This window comes from Chaetura pelagica, unplaced genomic scaffold (genome assembly GCF_000747805.2).
Source record: "Chaetura pelagica isolate M959 unplaced genomic scaffold, ChaPel_1.0 scaffold17, whole genome shotgun sequence".
Classification (NCBI taxonomy): domain Eukaryota; kingdom Metazoa; phylum Chordata; class Aves; order Apodiformes; family Apodidae; genus Chaetura; species Chaetura pelagica.
The window spans coordinates 3,873,783-3,891,045 of record NW_009970726.1 but is presented as its reverse complement, the minus strand read 5'-3'; the positions used below and the strand labels follow the sequence as shown (position 1 = coordinate 3,891,045).

The window sequence follows — 17,263 nt, the reverse complement described above, 5'->3', positions numbered from 1 at the left end:
TCAGAGATAGATTATGTTGTTAATTCTGCACTGTACTACCCAAAAAGAAAAAAACATATGAAAAAAATAAAAAGAGGCATCACTTCACAATGAGCAGCTTTCCTGTTCAGCAGGAAAAGCAGCTCTTTGGGTTTTTTTACATGTCATAACTGAAACAATTTTCAGCTTGTTCCATTAGGCGTGTTGGCACCACCTGGCAAGAACAGGTTTGAGCAGAAGCCTCAGCTAAGTGGGCACACTCTTTTTACAGCATAGGAAATAAAGGTTAAACAGAAGAATAAGCTTTCCACTATTAAGGTTCCAAAAATAGTGGAAGAGGTTACCTGTGGAGGCAATAAAATCTTCATTGTTGGGTTTAAGAATATTTTAAATACATTAATGATTTGAGTGTACTTGATCCTTCTTAGGGTAGACAGAAAGACTACCTTGGTGTCTTGTAATCCTTCCCTGCTCTGTTTTCCCAGACTAAGTTTGCAAACAAAGGATGTGTTCAGACTTCAAGCTATTGTGATATTCCAATCTGTTTACTGACAAATCATTTTGACTTCTCTGGAGAACATGGTAAATGCATATAAATGCTTTTATTGCTTTTGATTACTACTGTGAAATACATAGCAAATAATTTTCTCTAAGCTCAGAAGACTGCTACTCATATTTTGAGGAGTGCAAGAGCATTAATTGCAGGCCTTCTAGTATCACTGCTGTCTATCTGCTACTTCCAGGGGAAACTTTGTTGCACTTCTGTTTAATTGTTCAAGCCTCAGCCGCTTTGCCTCTCCTCTCTCCAGGCAAAGGAAATCACAAGACCAAAATATGGCTTTTTCTTAGTGTTTAAAGGGAGAAGCAGGCAGGATATTCCCAGGGTTAAGCATACCATGGAAATCTGTTAGTTGGCCCATTATATTTCATCATGTTTGCCTGCAACTCAACAGAAGTTACCCTTATTCCATTTACCAGCTAGTACATAATCCCAGAAGAAAGAAATAGCACAGTAGGAAGATGCTCCAGCTCCTGGAGCAAGGTCAGACAGTCAAACCTCACAGCCAAAGCAGGTCCATTCCCAAATATGCTTCCTGCAGCACAAAACCAGAGAAGACCCAGAAAGCAGCCTCCTTTCTGGAGGGGCACGTTCAACTACTGAGCTCTGCATTGCTGCAGCCAGACTGCCACTGATACCTGAACCAGCTCCCACGCCTGTGCCTCCTTAACAGCCTGTTGATGCTTTTCACACCCTTATCCATTTATCATCTTTCTACCTGGATTGCTACATATGGAGGAGGCATGTCAGGTATTCAGACCTGACACAGAAATAAACTGTTGTCTTCTGGTTCACACCAAGAAACAGCAATATGCTGTGATAATAGCATTATTGCAACCATTCCACAGACCTGAAAAAGGACCTCTGTGCCTTAACACTTCTCTTCCAACTAGATTTGCTAATTCAGTAAGTCCTCCCTCTCCTACAAGCTTTGACTCAAAACTGTAAGTTACAGAAAAGCCTGTATGAATGATGCCTGCATTCTTGAAAGCCAGCAATTTGTTAATATAAACATTATTGCCAAAGCTTGAATGGTGTCAATGCTCCAACAGATTATGCTGGGAACTCTGAGAGACCATTATCAACACATCACTAAAAGTAGGATCCTGTACTGAGCAAATTTGACTCTGCAACTTTCTGGACTCCTCCCTATGTTCCCAATGGCTACCTTTAAACTCTGCCACCTGTGAGAACATTTTAGCTCTCAGGCCTATACAGCCCAACTACCTGCAATTCCAGCTCAGAATGAACCCTGAATCTGCACCTTTGCCTAGTGCCAGGGGTCCCAGTGGAAGTATCCTAGAGTGCACAGGCCAGACAGGAGCCAAGCACCACCTCTGTTAGCTCTTGAGGGGAGCAGCTGGAGGAGCAGGACCCCAAAGCAAGCTGTAGGACACAGCTTTGAGGTACCTGGTGTAGACTCCCTCACAGTACAGCTTAAAACACTAGAGGAAGGAATTGGAAGCTGCTCGCTGTTGTACTTCATGCTTAGGAGAGGTTATCTGCTGCTGCTACCGCTGAAAGTACTTTTTTCTCCACCTTCCAGTTCCTCCAAAAGAAAACAGCTCAAACTTTTCGTAAAGCAATTACCAACACATCTTCCTGTGCTTACCTTGCCTAGGGGCAGCACTTCCCCAACAACACTGTCAGCATCATGTCAAATGTCTCCTTGTGGAGATTAAGCTTCCTAACTTTTCAAAGAAATTAAACCATTTTCGATCCAACATTTTGCTGTATTATCTTTACTAAATGAACAACAGAAAAAGGCTAAGATACTAACGCAGACTTCCCTTCTGTCAGGAAACTGAACATAAACCAGATCCAGATTCACTAGCTGAACAGAACTCTGCTCCTGTCATGGTTCTCATACCCTTTGGTTTGCATCAAGACACAAGTGCAGAGTGAAAGGCTTCATCTTTTCCTGGTTGTTGAATGAGTGCGAAAAATACATATGCTCATTACAAAGGGAAGTTATCAGTGCTTTCTTTGAGGCAGTACACCTGTGAAACTTTAAAAAATAAACCCATATATTTCACCATGAAATCTTCAGTTCATTAAGACCTGCCCAAGAGATCTCATCTTCAACCTCCAGTTCCAAGATGTAGTGAGAATTCCACAATCAGCATCTTGGATGTCTCTCAATCCATGTTATGAAGTGTACCTGTGTTTTGCTTTAATGGCATTAACATCCACAGCCACACAGGTTTTCAGACTTCTTACAGCCACACCTATGAGCACAAAAAGCACATGGGTACTGCAGGGCCTTTCGGTAGCTCTGACTAGAAAAACAATGCCTTTAACTCACCTCTGAAATAATACCAGCTGGCCCACAAGGCACAACATGACCCCAAGCCCCCCTCTCCTGAGGGAGCTACGTGGTAAGGAATCACCACTCCTTCAAACCAGAAGAATCTCATCTTTCACACTCTGCAGGAGGTAAGAGCGTTTCTTCCCGCCACCCCATCTCTTACAATATTCTGACACAGTAACACATGGGTTGGTTGCAGCAACGTGCTGGCAGTACTGGTCGGTCAGCGACAACACACGCAGCCACCACCTGCTGTTACCAAAAGTCAGGAATTCAGGTTTTCTGAAGAACAACACCACACATTAGTCTCTGTGGCACAGTTGGTCAGCACGTTCAGCTGTTAACTGAGAGGCTTGTGGTTTGAGCCCACCCAGGGATGCTCTCCATCTTAGGGGCAAACAGGAACCTCTTGAAACCCAACAAGAAGTGCCAAGCCCTGCCCACAAACAGGAACCACCCCAAAGAACCACCCAACAGCTATCTCCATCATCCCTACTAAAGTAGACCAAAAGATCTCTTGTGCATAATCCTCTGACTGCAACACTCAATATTGCAAAGACATAGGCTTAAATCAGTATTAAACAGAGGTTAAGATAGAGCTTGCAAGTTTCAGATATGCTAGCACTACAGCCCCAACAGTGATGGGGCATTTGGAGATAATGGTGATACAACTCCAGCCTGGAAAGAGGAAAAAACTTGGAAAATATGGGAAAAGTTCTACCTGAAAGATGACAGCTCCCCCTGCCCACTCCCCCTTCAAAACAAAAAGGTGTAAAAAAAAGCAACTTTAAAAAAACCCCAAACTAGCAGAGTAACTGATGCTACAGTTGTTCTAACAAATACAGGAGGAATCCACCCCTCCAGTACACAGCTTCCTCACAGAGCAATAAGGAAAGGTGGTAAGGCTCTAGGTGGGCATACTCCAGGAACACCCACTTCTCAGGGGATATAATCAAACATGCTTAAAAGATGAAGACAGAAGAGCTAGTTGCAAGTCAATTAAAAACAGCTGCTTCCAATAGAGATAATTTTAAAGTGCTCTCAGTTTCACTAAATACACTGTGTTAGAATACTCCTCTCTCCCCAGAAAAATTTTGCAGGGAAAGAAGGAGCAAGTGCCTTGATTCTTTTGCAGAACAATAACCACTATACAGAGGCCCCTGCAGTTCCCCCTTTGACAAGAGCTGTCAGATCTGGCAAAGGCAAAATAAAAGATGAATTCAGGTCCTGTGATAAAAGGACCTTTTGTTCAAAACTGAAAAAGAAGCCTCTTCTCAACACAGGGATGCACCCAGACTAGTGGAAAAACAGGTATGGACATAAATAACAAGCATCTGCCAGGATTATGTTACTTGTACAATATTACTGATATACTAAAATAATTGTTATTCAGTTTTAATGCTCCTAAAAAAGTTTCCTCTACTGCCAGGCCACAAAAACCAGAAATTTGCAATGCTAACAAACAAGATTTGCTCAGCCCACACACTCTGCATGAAACAGTAATAGCATTCTAACATTTTAATACAATATGTATGTGTATTTAATATTACATTTACAAATTTAAGTTATCCTACATTAACAATATTATAGATACAATATTTGATAAAAATTAGAATTGTTGTCAAATTTTGGCATTGTTTTCTAGCAAGTGTAAAACAGAACAGAAAACAGTTCCTGTGTGAAGAATAAAGTCTATTTTAACAGAAGTAGCCAATACCTGCTGCAAAATACAGATCATGTGTGTTCACATTAACACAAAACCTTGTGGTAACCAAAGGTACTGTCATCACTGTATTTACAAGAAACTGCCCATAGTTCAGTTATTGATTGCACTATAATGATTTTTTTAAAAAAAAAACAAACCAGAACACAGCATCCTTGTCTTCTCCTTCCAAAATAATTTGTCTGTAAGAAGTGACCTTGTTTAAACTGTATGTGCTAGACAATACACAACTCTACAATAGGAAGAGGTTAGAAAAGTTGAATACTATGGAAAAAAATTTATTAGTCTATACAAGTCTTCTGAAACAAACCATTGGTTTTGATACAGTAAATTCAAGTGAATACTCATTGCAGTAGTATTTTCCATACAGAGATCAAGAAGCCATACAGCTTCCCATTTAGTGTCTGTGACAAAGTTTTATTTCTGAACAAGTAGCCACACAAACAAAAATATGATCGAGATCTTCACAGTCACAGTGAGCTACAGTTTGAGACAGTTACATTACAAACATTTCAGAAAACTAGGCATCCCTACTGAAGTGTGGCAAATTGATTGACAATGAAAGAACAAAGATGTCATTCAGATTCCTTGCCAAAAATGAAAACTTTCTACAGCAAATCTAGAGCAGACTGCATCATAAAAACTCAATGCAAGAGAACCACAAATTTAATATATAAATATCACAGGACTAAAACTCCAGTTAAGCCATCAACTGAAGTGATGAATAAAAAGAAAAGGTGTACCCCAGCTTTGCAAAGGAAGCATTCCAAGCATCTCTTCAAGAAGGTGCTGATCCTATGGCCTGTGCCAATTTGTATTTTAGACAGTTCTGATGAAAGACAAAAATTTAGCAGATTTGTCCAAGTAGTATATAATCTTGCTGGTTTTAATACAATAAAAAAGCATTTACTAGAAGTAATGAAATGTACCATTTATAGCTCACACTGTTTTCAAGATCTGTGCACACTATATAGTTCTATAATTTCAAGAGTATTTTAAAACAAGACGCAGCAGACAATGCAATCGTGTTTTTGTTGGATGGATTTCTTAGAATAGTTAGTACCATGATGAATGTATAGAGTTGTAAAATTTTTAAGTGCATTTGTTCTTGCACATTATTTATGCTACTTATAAAAACCTGAAGATTGCAAATTGGGCATGCTTACCATAACATCTTCAAACTGGAAAAGCTGCAGAACGTTTTTCCTACAAGTCTTCACTGCCATGATACAAAACAAGTATGTGCAAACTGCAAGGTCCCTAAAAATAGCAATTAATGAATATATGTACAGAAAGATGTCACTAGCTCTTTATATATGTAAAGAATAAGCTTCCCAAAGTTTATAACATAGAACAATATCCACCACATGTTCCTCCTCCTCCATATCCTTCTTCCTTGTGTGATAACTTTACACCTCTGTTTTGGCTCTCACTCTCCCACAGTCCAGGAGTTTGAATGATTTTTTCAACAAGTTCTTCAAAGGCACACTGTACACCATCACATGTTTTTGCACTTGCCTCTGGAGAAGGGACAAAAGAAGTTAAGTGTTACAATAGCTTGCAGTAACTTGTTTAGTGTTTCTCTTTCAGTTCAGTCTTAACTACAACCTAGACTTACAACTTCAGTAATAGAAGAGCTTCCAAGCTGAATGTCACTAGAATACATGGAGACAGCTACAACTTAGCTTTATTTTACTGTGGAAAGCACTTCAGGAAGAAGAAAGGAGGGTTTTCCTAACATAAAATGTCTGATAAACCTGGTTGCTGTTCTGCATTTCAGTTCCATATATTAGTCAGAACTATACTACCACCATACTATAAGAAGCAAAGATCCATACTGTAGGATTCTGGGTCAGCCTTCATGACACAACTAATCTAATTACATGCAATAAGGTATCTCATTTCTTCTGCAGTGAGCAGAGTTCTAGGTAATTTCACTCAGGAGACTTGCTATGGCTAAGTCCAAGAAGTTTGCTCACAGGGTATATTATGAGAGCAAAAGATAGTGAAACTAGTCCCACTATAGCTTTTCCTGTTCTTCTACACAGCCATGCAGATACTTAACGTGTAGCACCCAGATATATATATTTATAGTTCAATTTTTGTGTTTCTTTTCATGTCAATAAACTGCTTTGCTACTGGAGTCATCCTACAGAGTAATCTGTGGTGATCCTTAAATGAAACATGCATATAGAATCACTTCACCACCTACTTTACCATTCAAAGAATTCGCCTACAAGACTCAACTCACAGCAAGATGAGACCAAGATATTTGCTCCAGTCATGTTTATGTCACTACCTAATCCCATCCAGCATTTTAAAGTTATTTACATTCTACCTACTTTTACATCCCAATTTTAATAGATTTCTGTCAAGTACCAGCTCTTCTGCTATGCTGAAAACTGGCCACTAGTATCAGTTTTCCCTTTTTCGTATTGCTTCTGTACTAGTTTAGCAAGTAGGCTTTGAAAAAAAATAAGACAAAACCTCAAAGTTTTGTCAGACTACAGCAGAGCCTGTATTCCACCTTTAATCCTTATGCATTTCAGTATACACATGTACAACTAGATTAGATACCTGAACATATTTATGGACTACTTTTGAGAAGATGTGAATACCCAATATCTTTGTACCTACTGCAGCTGAGAAATACAATTAATTGGATTGTACCTATAAAGACTACCAATTCTACAGAAGTGGTACTTTCCATTATGTAGAAAAAAAGAAATCAAGTAGAGATCTCTGTAAATGTCTAACATACCTATGAACAACATGGAATGTTTTCTTGCAAATTTCAGACCTTCATTTCTGTCAACTTCACGGTTTTCCTATAATAAGATATAGCATTAATATCCATTATTAACAAAATACGCCAACAGATTACTTACTTCAGTTGAATTCAGTTTACCTTATCAATCTTGTTTCCAACTAGCATTTTCACTATGTCATTCCTTGTGCAGTACGTTTCCAGTTCATTTAACCAGTTATCCAGTTTTACAAAAGTATCTCTTCTCGAGACATCATAAACTGAAAGATATTAGCAATATTATTTCCACAATATTTTTCCAGGAAATACAGCTTATGATCTACAGCTACATTCCAAAAGGAGCAAAAAACTATGTTTTTTTAAATATGAAAACTGAAAGAGTCTCAATTTACTTACTACAGCAAGACAACAATTGCAAAAGAAGTTCAATATCCACCAGCTCAAATCTCCACCGGTACTACGGCAGAGAAAACTCTTAAGATTCATTCATCTCCTGTTCCCAGGCTCATTTATGTTGAGATATCCTAGCTTACAGGCTAGAGACTATCATTCTCCAAATGATTCTACACTTGCAGATCCCTGATGTAGAACACTTACTAACTTCAGTACACAAAAGGCATACAAAGAGGATGGCACTACCTTCTGCATGGAGCTAGTTAGTGATAATTAAGACTTGTGTAACACTGCAGCTATGTTACTTTAGCTAAACTAATTCTAGTGAACTGCCGGGTTTTCCATATTTTTGTGTTTCCAACTATTTAGCATTTGTGTGGGATATAGTAAGCCACGTTATCAGCAGAAAGAGCAGACAAAAAGCTGGCCTTGTTAAACTTAAAATCCACTACCCAGTGACTAACAGCTACCATTTCAAGCTATGAAAATATTTTTTCCTTCATTCTCATATCCCATTTACAGACAGGCACACACAGTTGGTTTCAATCAAATCTATAGCTTGGCTTGCAGGAACAACCTTATTTTTAGAAAATCATTTAACAAAGAAATAGTCAGGAAAAGATTATTAAATAAAATGAAAGAGCAAATCTCAACAGCAGAATGTTCCAGCTTCCAAAGAGTGCTTGCTTACCTCTGCAGCTTTCAATATTAAGTGGCAGGTTCAGTGCCAGCAACTAAGTGACTTGACAAGACATGCCTTGACAGCATCGTCCTACACCAGGAAGACTATGCAACTCAGACTTGGGAAACACTACACACAAAACAAAACCTACCATGAAGTCTCATGACAGAGGTTATTCCAAGTTAAACAATTTCGCTGGACACAGTAACTTACTAAGAATCTCTCAAGTCAGACACAACCTCAAAAAAATTTAAAACTTACTTCCCTGCCCTTACTTTAGTTAGCTCCTCACTATTAGCACTGGAGGCATAGAACTTCTGAGCTTTGTGCCTACTTAACAGGTTTCCATGTACGAAACAACAGCAAGCAACTTAGTGACCTCCCTGTGAAGTTGCAATTACTGGGTTTAGCCTGGGTTCCTCCCACATAGATTGCTGTTTTTTATTCTCTCAGCTAGCCTTTTCTAAGTAATTCTGACTGTGTAACATACCATCAGCATAGAGACACAAATAGCAAAAAATCCCAGGCAGATTCCACAGTGTTTATATTAATTTAATTTAAAAGAGAAATAGAGAGGAAAAAAAAAGAGAAACATACATACAGACTGATACAGAAAGAACACACTGAGAGGAAGGAAAAGGTATTCTTCATTTTTTTGCTATGGACTTAGTAAGCACAGGCAAAAAAACCCCAAAAGTAATAAATAAAAGGCAAATTCCTGGCAGCACAGGCACAGCTCCAAGCTGTCCCTTCAAAGAGCAGCAGCTTTTAATCTCATGCAAAAGTCCATGATTCTCAGGCTAGTGAGATGCACTACATGAGAAAGAGCTAAAACATCAAATTCAAGATCCGCATACAAGTTGTTCAACATAGATACAGTGATCTTTAAAAGCAATTAGATATTACAGAAAAATTATATGAGCTTGTGTAACTCCAATGAGAAAACCACAAACTTATTCAAAATAGTATGCAAAGCTATACTTACCTAGAATAACACCTTGTGCACCTCTATAGTAACTGGGTGTTAATGTTCTGAAGCGCTCCTGACCTGCAGTATCCTAAAAAGCCATTCAGAAAGTTCTGTTATTTACAATTTGAGCATCATCTAGTTTAGCTCTAGTATCTAGTACTAGTTTAGTATTCTACTTCTAATGAACATAAAAAATAAAGATTCCAAGTATGTTTATTCCCTCCCCTGCTGCTTTACTGCACATTAACTCTGATTTTACGTCGTTTCTCCTGGGAAACACCCTTAAATGTTAGATGTGGTAAATAAATGAACTGTATAGCAGTAAGACAGCCATTTCTGTGGAAGCATTTGTTCTGCAGCTAGTATGGCCACAACCAGCAAGAAAGAATCACAGCTGCAGTACTAAGACTTTGCACGAATCATCAAAAACAATGGCAGCAAAACTAGTTCCCTTATTTCAATCACTTTAATCCAAGATTTTATTTAGTGCCACTGTAAACACATTTAACATGCTATGACAGAGCTGAAGCATAAATAAGTCAGAGGCTTTTCTGGTTTTAACTAAGGTTGAACTTATATCTTCAAATTTCAAGTGTCAACAGCTCTGCAAAAAAACCCTAATACTAGAATCACAGAATGGTTTAAGTTGGAAGGGACCTTAAAGATCATTTGGTTCCACTCTGCCATGGGCAGGGACACCTCCCACTTGACCAAGCTGTTCAGGGCCCCATCCAGCCTGGTCTTGAACACTTCCAGGGATGGGGTTTCCACAAGTTCCCTGACCAATCTGTTCCAGTGTCTCACCACCCACACACTAAAGAATTTCCTCCTAATGTCTAGCCTAAACCTGCTCTCTTCCAGTTTTGATCCATTACCTCTTGCTCTCTCACTACAAGCCCTTGTAAAAAGCCCCTCTCCAACTTTCCTGTAGGCCCCCTTCAGCTACTGGAAGGCCACTGTAAGGTCTCCCTGGAACCTTCTCTTTTCCAGACTGAAGAGCCCCAACTCCCTCAGCCTTGTAGAAAAGGTGCTCCAGCCCTTGGATCCTCTTCGTGACCCTTCTCTGGACCTTCTCCAGGAGCTCCACGTCCTTCTTACATTGGGGGCTCCAGAACTGGACACAGTACTACAGGAGGGGTCTCATGAGAGCCAAAAGCTCTTTATGATAAATGAAGTTATACTGCACACTCTTTGTAGACTTCATGCACTGAAGATTTAAATAACTTCATCCAAGTTACCTCTGGTTAGAAGTGACACATTAAAAATGGTAGCCTACAAGAACCTGAATAACCTAACTGGACTTCCAACATTCTACAAGCCACTCAGTAAGTCCCACACATCTCAAACCAGTTTTGTGTCATAATACACCTTTACAAGCTTTCATTTTCTGTTTCACCTCAGAATTATTTATTCATATTTGTCAATATGAAAGAAGATAAGCCTTAAGATAGTCCTATGTAATACTTTCCATCCCATGACCACTCATCCTTCTGCTATCAGTCTGTTTTTTCCTCCTGTATGTCTATTTGTCTGTCAAGCTGTTGCAGTTATTTTCCTTGTCAAATCCATTTATTTTAGTGATTAGTACTACTGCCCTGTTTGTTAGTCAACCTATGCAACACCTGCAAAGCAACAGAGTATTGCAATATATATTTAATGTTCCACCACTACTTTCCAAGGAAGTAGAAGTCAGGTATCTTGCATATATGAGAAGGTTTTATTCCTGCTTGCTACAAGAAGTCACAATTGGCTTTGCATATTCAAAAGGTGCTTCAAGTCACACCAGTGTAAAGGCTGGTTTGTAGAACAAAGAAGGTTTTAAAAAAGTTTGGAAATGGTTCTTCTTTCTTCACTCGCCATGAATTTAGAAGTTCTACTTTAACTAGAGTAGATGTTGAACAGTCCAAGGCTAAGATTACAAACACTGCCTCTCCCTCCTTCAGCTGCATGTTAAAAATAACACTGACCTCCAGCCTATGAAAGTCTTTGTATGAGGGCTGCTAAGTTTTTAGGCTAAAAATATTACCAAGAAGAAACATTTTAGCATAAATTGAGCATGCAACAATAACTCTTAACCTATTAATACACCACTAAATTTTGCCTAGAACATGTAGGTTAACTGCACCTTTTTAAGACCTGCCAAGTACAGACAAGAACAATATACACAGGGAAGTCTCAGATTAGTGAGGACTAGGTCTTTAGAATTTAAACAATAAATCATCTTAAAAAATGTAAAAATGGACACATTCAAACTTCTAACGTCCAACTGATTTAATATCATTTTATTCCTCATTTTCTCTACTCCTACAGCTCACAGGTGACAGAACTGCCCCATTAGCCAGCTGCTCTACAGTTCAGTAATAGCCTCCCATTCCTCCAAATCACCTCCATATTAAACAGAAAAGGATTCTATACAAACTGTGCATTATACAAGCCATTACTATTCCTAAAGTGAAGCAATACATTAAGAACTTAGTAGAGACTTACCCATATTGCTAGTTTAGCTTTGTTTCCATCAACTGAAATAGTTTTCACCTTGAAGTCCACACCTGGAAGAGGAAAAATATTTATTTGTTCAAACATACTACAGCTATTTTTGAAACAGAAAGAAAAGAAAAATATCAAGCTCAGAAAACAAGTTGCAACGAGCAGGAAGAGTAAGTTTCATTACCTATTTAGGAACTTTGCTCAAAGCTGAAGGTTTTGTTTCTGAAAGGCTTTTGCAAAAGCCTAAAGGCCTTTTAAGCCATTGACTAAAATATTTTCTGGAAGTAAGGCAAATACTGCATTTCCTGTATTAAAGAATATATTCCAGGACAAATATTCACGTTTATAATTCAAACAGATTAACTTCCTATTCATTACTCATACAAGTATTCCCTTTGAGTATGTGTGTGGCCTTGAGGAACAACATACTTTCAAAATAAAGGAAGCTGCATTCAGGTATGTATTTGATCTGTCTTCCTTTCTCAAACAATCTGACCAAGGCCCATCAAGGTGATTATGCAGAGGTAAACCAATACAGAGACTTATCTACTACATGGTCACTATCCTGTGAGAAATACTGTTAGATTACAGTAATTTGTCTAATGAACAGGTCAAATAAGCTTTGGATTATTTGAACACACAGTGTCTCTCTTACAAGGATTCCAACATCAGGAATTCACCAATACCACACTCAGTGACCAAGAAAAAACAGACAACATGCTAACAGCTCCACTGCTGCTAAGTCATCTACCACAATATCTAACAGTTCCCCACACCCTTTATTAAATACACAGGAACTAGCAGCCTATCACTTGGCCCAAGAAAAAAGTGCACAAAGCTCAAGCCAAGAACGAGATGTTAATGACTGTGCGAATTTCAAGGATACAGCAACACACATGAGTTTGAAAGGCTGGGTACAGCTACGATTTTTTTTTCTGCAATTTAATCCTTAGGTTACCAAGAGCAAGTAACTGGAAGTATGCTTAAACTATTCTCGAGTGACTCTCACTTCCCACCAGGCAGCAATCCTGAAATGGAGTAGCAGTGTGGAAAGTGAATACCTTTATACGAACAACTTTGAGGCATAACAGCAAACATTTTGTACTTTCACTTACAATGCTAGTCATCATACTTGCTATAAGTTCTGGTTTTAACTACACTAACACAAAATGTTTCAGTACGGCCTCATGATTAAGTGTGCTACATTTATTCTCAAGGCCATGCAGATTACAGGCAAGTGCAAACAGCTGCCAAAATGTGTTCAACTTAGTCACAGAGGGTATACAGGATGCTTAAGAAACTTCACTGGAAGCAGATTTACAACTTCACTGCAATTGAGGTTTAAATTAGTTTTGTTTAAAATACACACAATATTTATTCCATCGTTTCACAGCTCCAGCTCTCTAGTACTCTCTGAAGCATCAAGTGATTTTCAGACTATGCTGTGCACTAGAAGCAGCCCGAACTCTTTATTTCAAGCAAAATTTTGCCAAAGTACATTAACTGTTGCAGTAACTGAATAGAACTCCCCATTTTCAAGAACCAAGACTCTTAGTCCCTAACTCAGCAGTAATACAATGTTCCCTGCCACACACAAGGATGATGTATTAATCGAGAGTTGTGTATAGAGGCTTGGGGAAGAGTGAGGCCGCACCTTGAGTACTGTGTTCAGTTCTGGGCCCCCTCACTGTAAGAAGGACATTGAGGTGCTGCAGCATGTCCAGAGGAGAGATACCAAGCCGGAGAAGGGACCAGAGAACAAGTCATGAGGAGTGGCTGAGGGAACTGGGGTAGTTTAGTCTGGAGAAAAGGAGGCTGAAGGGAGACCGCATCACCCTCTACAGCTACCTGGAAGGAGGCTGTAGAGTGGTGGGTGCTGGCCTCTTCTCCCAAGTAACAAATGATAGAACAAGAGGAAATGGCCTGAAGTTGCAGCAGGGGAAGTTGATATTAGACATTAGGAAGAATTTCTACACTGAAAGTGGTCAGGCACTGTAATAGCCGGCCCAGGGAAGTGGTTCAGTCACCATCCTTGGAAGTATTCAAGAAACATGTAGATATGGCCACTAGAGCATGCCCTGAAGTACCAAGACTGTGGGGGTTTTTTGGTGGAGAGTGGTTTGGGGGTTTTGTTTGTTTTGTGTTGATGGTTGGATTCTGATCTCAGAGGTCCTTTCCAACCATGATAATTCTGTGATTGTGATTCACAGAAAAGAACAGTCACTATTGTTTTACAGGCCAGTTCTTAGAACTTTACCTGGTTCACAAAAGACTACTCTGCTAACAAGTTGACTCAAATTGATCCTAAAGAACATGCCGTACTGCCAATTTTTCAGCACTCAGCAGTAACTTTTAAACTAACAGAATCTCTTCCTCCACTGTAATTGCATATTTCTCTCCCTTAACTGTAAAAAACACCATTGCTCAGCCAGGATGTCCATAGCACACAGCACATTCTTTTACTCATTAGTCTTGCATCAAAACCTGTAACTGTACATATTACAAGTCTATCAAATACTTAATATAACAAGAAAAAGTATGTCATAGTAGTTTCATGACCTGAAGTACATCTAGTGCCAAAACTATTTAGATTGGGTGACACTTGTATCTGTTTTCTTAGCCAAGGATACATTTTTGCATAAGGGAAAAAACACAGGCCAGTACAGTCAATGCTCTACAGGAATGAGCAATGCATGCTAAAAATGTGTTCACATCATTCCTTCCTTAAAGGGAAGCAGGTGTGTCTGAACTTCACTACCGGTTGGACAAGTCTGAACAAACTGCAATTTTGTACTGAAGCTGGTGAAAATTTTTCTAAGGTAAGATCAGCACATACTTACCAATTGTTGCTGCAAGTTCTGGGTCAAACGTATCATCTGTGAACCGCAGCAGAAGGCTGACAAGAGGGAAGAAAAATAACAGTTAATATTATCGTACCATATCCATAGCTTGGTGGAAGTCCATAAAGTACAAATCCGAAAGTAATGGCAAGATTACATAGCTAAATAAAAGCATGTATTTTTCCATAATTTCTCTCCTACATAAAACAAAGAAGGACCATTAATATAGTACAGTAGACATGCTCTGCTAGAGGAGCACAGGCATCTTCTCTGCATCTACTGCCAATCATGCCTCTTTGAAAAAAAAGGACCGTATAAGTTGTCAAATCAGTTGCCTGAACAGTCATATGGTCTGCTTCTCAAAGCATTTTACTTCTTACTCTATTTTTGTTCTTCCAGAATTCAGGACAAAAGTAAGATTTTGATGTTGTTGTTGTTGTTGCATATTGCCTCACTGAGTATTTGTGTAAGCTTGAGAAGAAAATTCCAAGTCAGCTTTTTAACACCAGAAAAAACTCCTTGAACTGGGCACACAATTAACAGCTACACCCACCAGAAATAAAGATGCAGAAGTTCAAGAGTAGAATTAGTCCACCACTGTTCTGTAATTTTGTATCTTTTTCGTATATATGGACTTTCACACACACATTTTCCCCTATCCTGATGGATAAGTTTGCTACCACTAGAACAGCTACAATTAGGATTTACCAGCACATCACACTGGAGTAGTAGAGTCCCTCAAAGAAGTGCCCATAATATCCCACTCCATTTGAGCTGAATGTAACTATTTTGGCAAGAGAAGAATTTTCTCAGAGTACTGTTGTTAAAATCACCAGTCTTATACATCTGTGGCAAGTGTGTACTACCACGTGGCAGACAGCTGCTTGCTATGACTGACAGCTTTATTAGTTTCCAGGCCACAGAAACCAAACAAAGGCCTTTTTTTTCCATCTTCCCTTTTTTTTTTTTTCCCCACTTCTTGTCTTTTTGTACATGAATTTAGGAACCAAGTCCTTTTTAGCATTTGGACACAACCCTGAATTGGCCAAAAAAGTGACTACTAAAATTCCTTTACTTCAATAACCCTGGGTGACAACTCCAAAGTAACCAGCTAGCCATAGGTCAACCCCAAAACCAAATGGTAGCTTTAGTCACCAATTTTCTTTTTAACAGACAGCATACAGGCATTTACTCATACCTTTAGACAGTTGTATCAGGACATTATTGAAGATCAGCTACTCTTAGTTACAACCAAAACTAGTTTTACTCAAAATAGACAACATATGGAAACCTCATACTGTCACGTGAATAAAAATTTCAGCTTACAAGACTGAGTGCTAAGCTCAGCCAACCCCAACTTTCCCCACCCTTCTTTCATGTACAGACATTTTGTACAAAGTACAGGACACTCAGAGGGACCAGGTTTAAGACAGCATTTGGTTCAAAGTCAAGACTCTAACCACTTACTATACCATTTTAATAAAGGTTTAGCATCTGACCTTTCCTAGTCAAGGAACAGGTTAAGTTACACAAATTCAGGTATAGTTCAATATTAGGTTCCTGCACCTGAACAACTGCAGTATTATAATTTCATAGCAATTTTATTTTCTCTACATAAAGCCTCTTTTAACAACCTTTCTGATATGAAGATACAAGCAGGTACAGACAAACACTGTGCACACTGTCTCACAAAAAACTCCTCCATATGGCCACATACAAAAGAGATTACCTCAACTAAAAGAAATCTGCTCAGATCATATCTGTCACCAGAGGCATAATAATACTGGATTATGAATTCAATAGCTAAATCAAAGGAGTGACTGCCATTTTTTTAACAAATAAGGGTTTGTTTTCTTTCCTAATTAGCAAATTATGTTATTTAGAGTAATGGTAGAAAACTCAGACTTCTGCCATAAAAACAGCAAATCTAACATGACTGGTGTGGTACAAACCCAGATGCTCTCCTGCATTTACATCTCACTTCTTTTATTAAGACCTACAGCACTAATAAAAATAAAAGAAAGAAAAATACTAAAAGACAAAAAAAGGCAGCTTAGACAAAAGCCATGAAAAGGGCTGGGAGAATGCGGAGGAACGAACTTAAAAGTATAATTAGCCAGCAGAAGAATAAACAGTACAACTACTTCACTGCCTACCTTATATGCCCGTGTCACGCCCCTACCCCCAGTGCTGGGTCACTCGTGACTCTACACGTACATATTATGGACTAGACTAACAACCAAATGCTCCCAAGATGGAGAAGCTCACCCCCCTCCACCCAACACAAGGCTGCCCAGATCCCCCGGGCCAGACCATCAGAGCTATGCTTATCTTCAGTTTCCAGCGGGGTCTGACAGACAACAGCCCTGCCCTCCCCTCACCAGCGGCTCGGGGAGGGCTGCGGGGGGGCAGGCAGCCCCGAGCAGAGGCACCCCCGCCTTCAGGAGGGCTGGCCGAGAAGGGGCACGGACGCCCCCCCCGCAGGGCCTGGTCCTGCTCGGGCAGGCCGCGCCCAGGCCGCGCGCAGCCAGCACCTGCCGTCGGGGGCAGGAGAG

At 39.4% G+C, this 17,263-nt stretch overlaps 1 protein-coding gene across 1 annotated transcript in view; it reads right to left on the bottom strand.

Moving 5' to 3' along the window:
- Window positions 1–4,831: 4,831 nt before the first annotated feature.
- Window positions 4,832–17,263, bottom strand: part of RAB18 (RAB18, member RAS oncogene family) — a 14,154-nt gene continuing 1,722 nt past the window's right edge. Inside the window, exons 2-7 of the mRNA XM_010007032.1 lie at window positions 14,709–14,764; window positions 11,869–11,930; window positions 9,397–9,469; window positions 7,478–7,596; window positions 7,331–7,397; window positions 4,832–6,089 (exon numbers count right to left, since the gene is read on the bottom strand). Coding sequence (XP_010005334.1) covers window positions 5,911–6,089; window positions 7,331–7,397; window positions 7,478–7,596; window positions 9,397–9,469; window positions 11,869–11,930; window positions 14,709–14,764 — 556 coding nt within the window. The 3' untranslated portion in view covers window positions 4,832–5,910. The remainder of the gene's footprint in view (window positions 6,090–7,330; window positions 7,398–7,477; window positions 7,597–9,396; window positions 9,470–11,868; window positions 11,931–14,708; window positions 14,765–17,263) is intronic.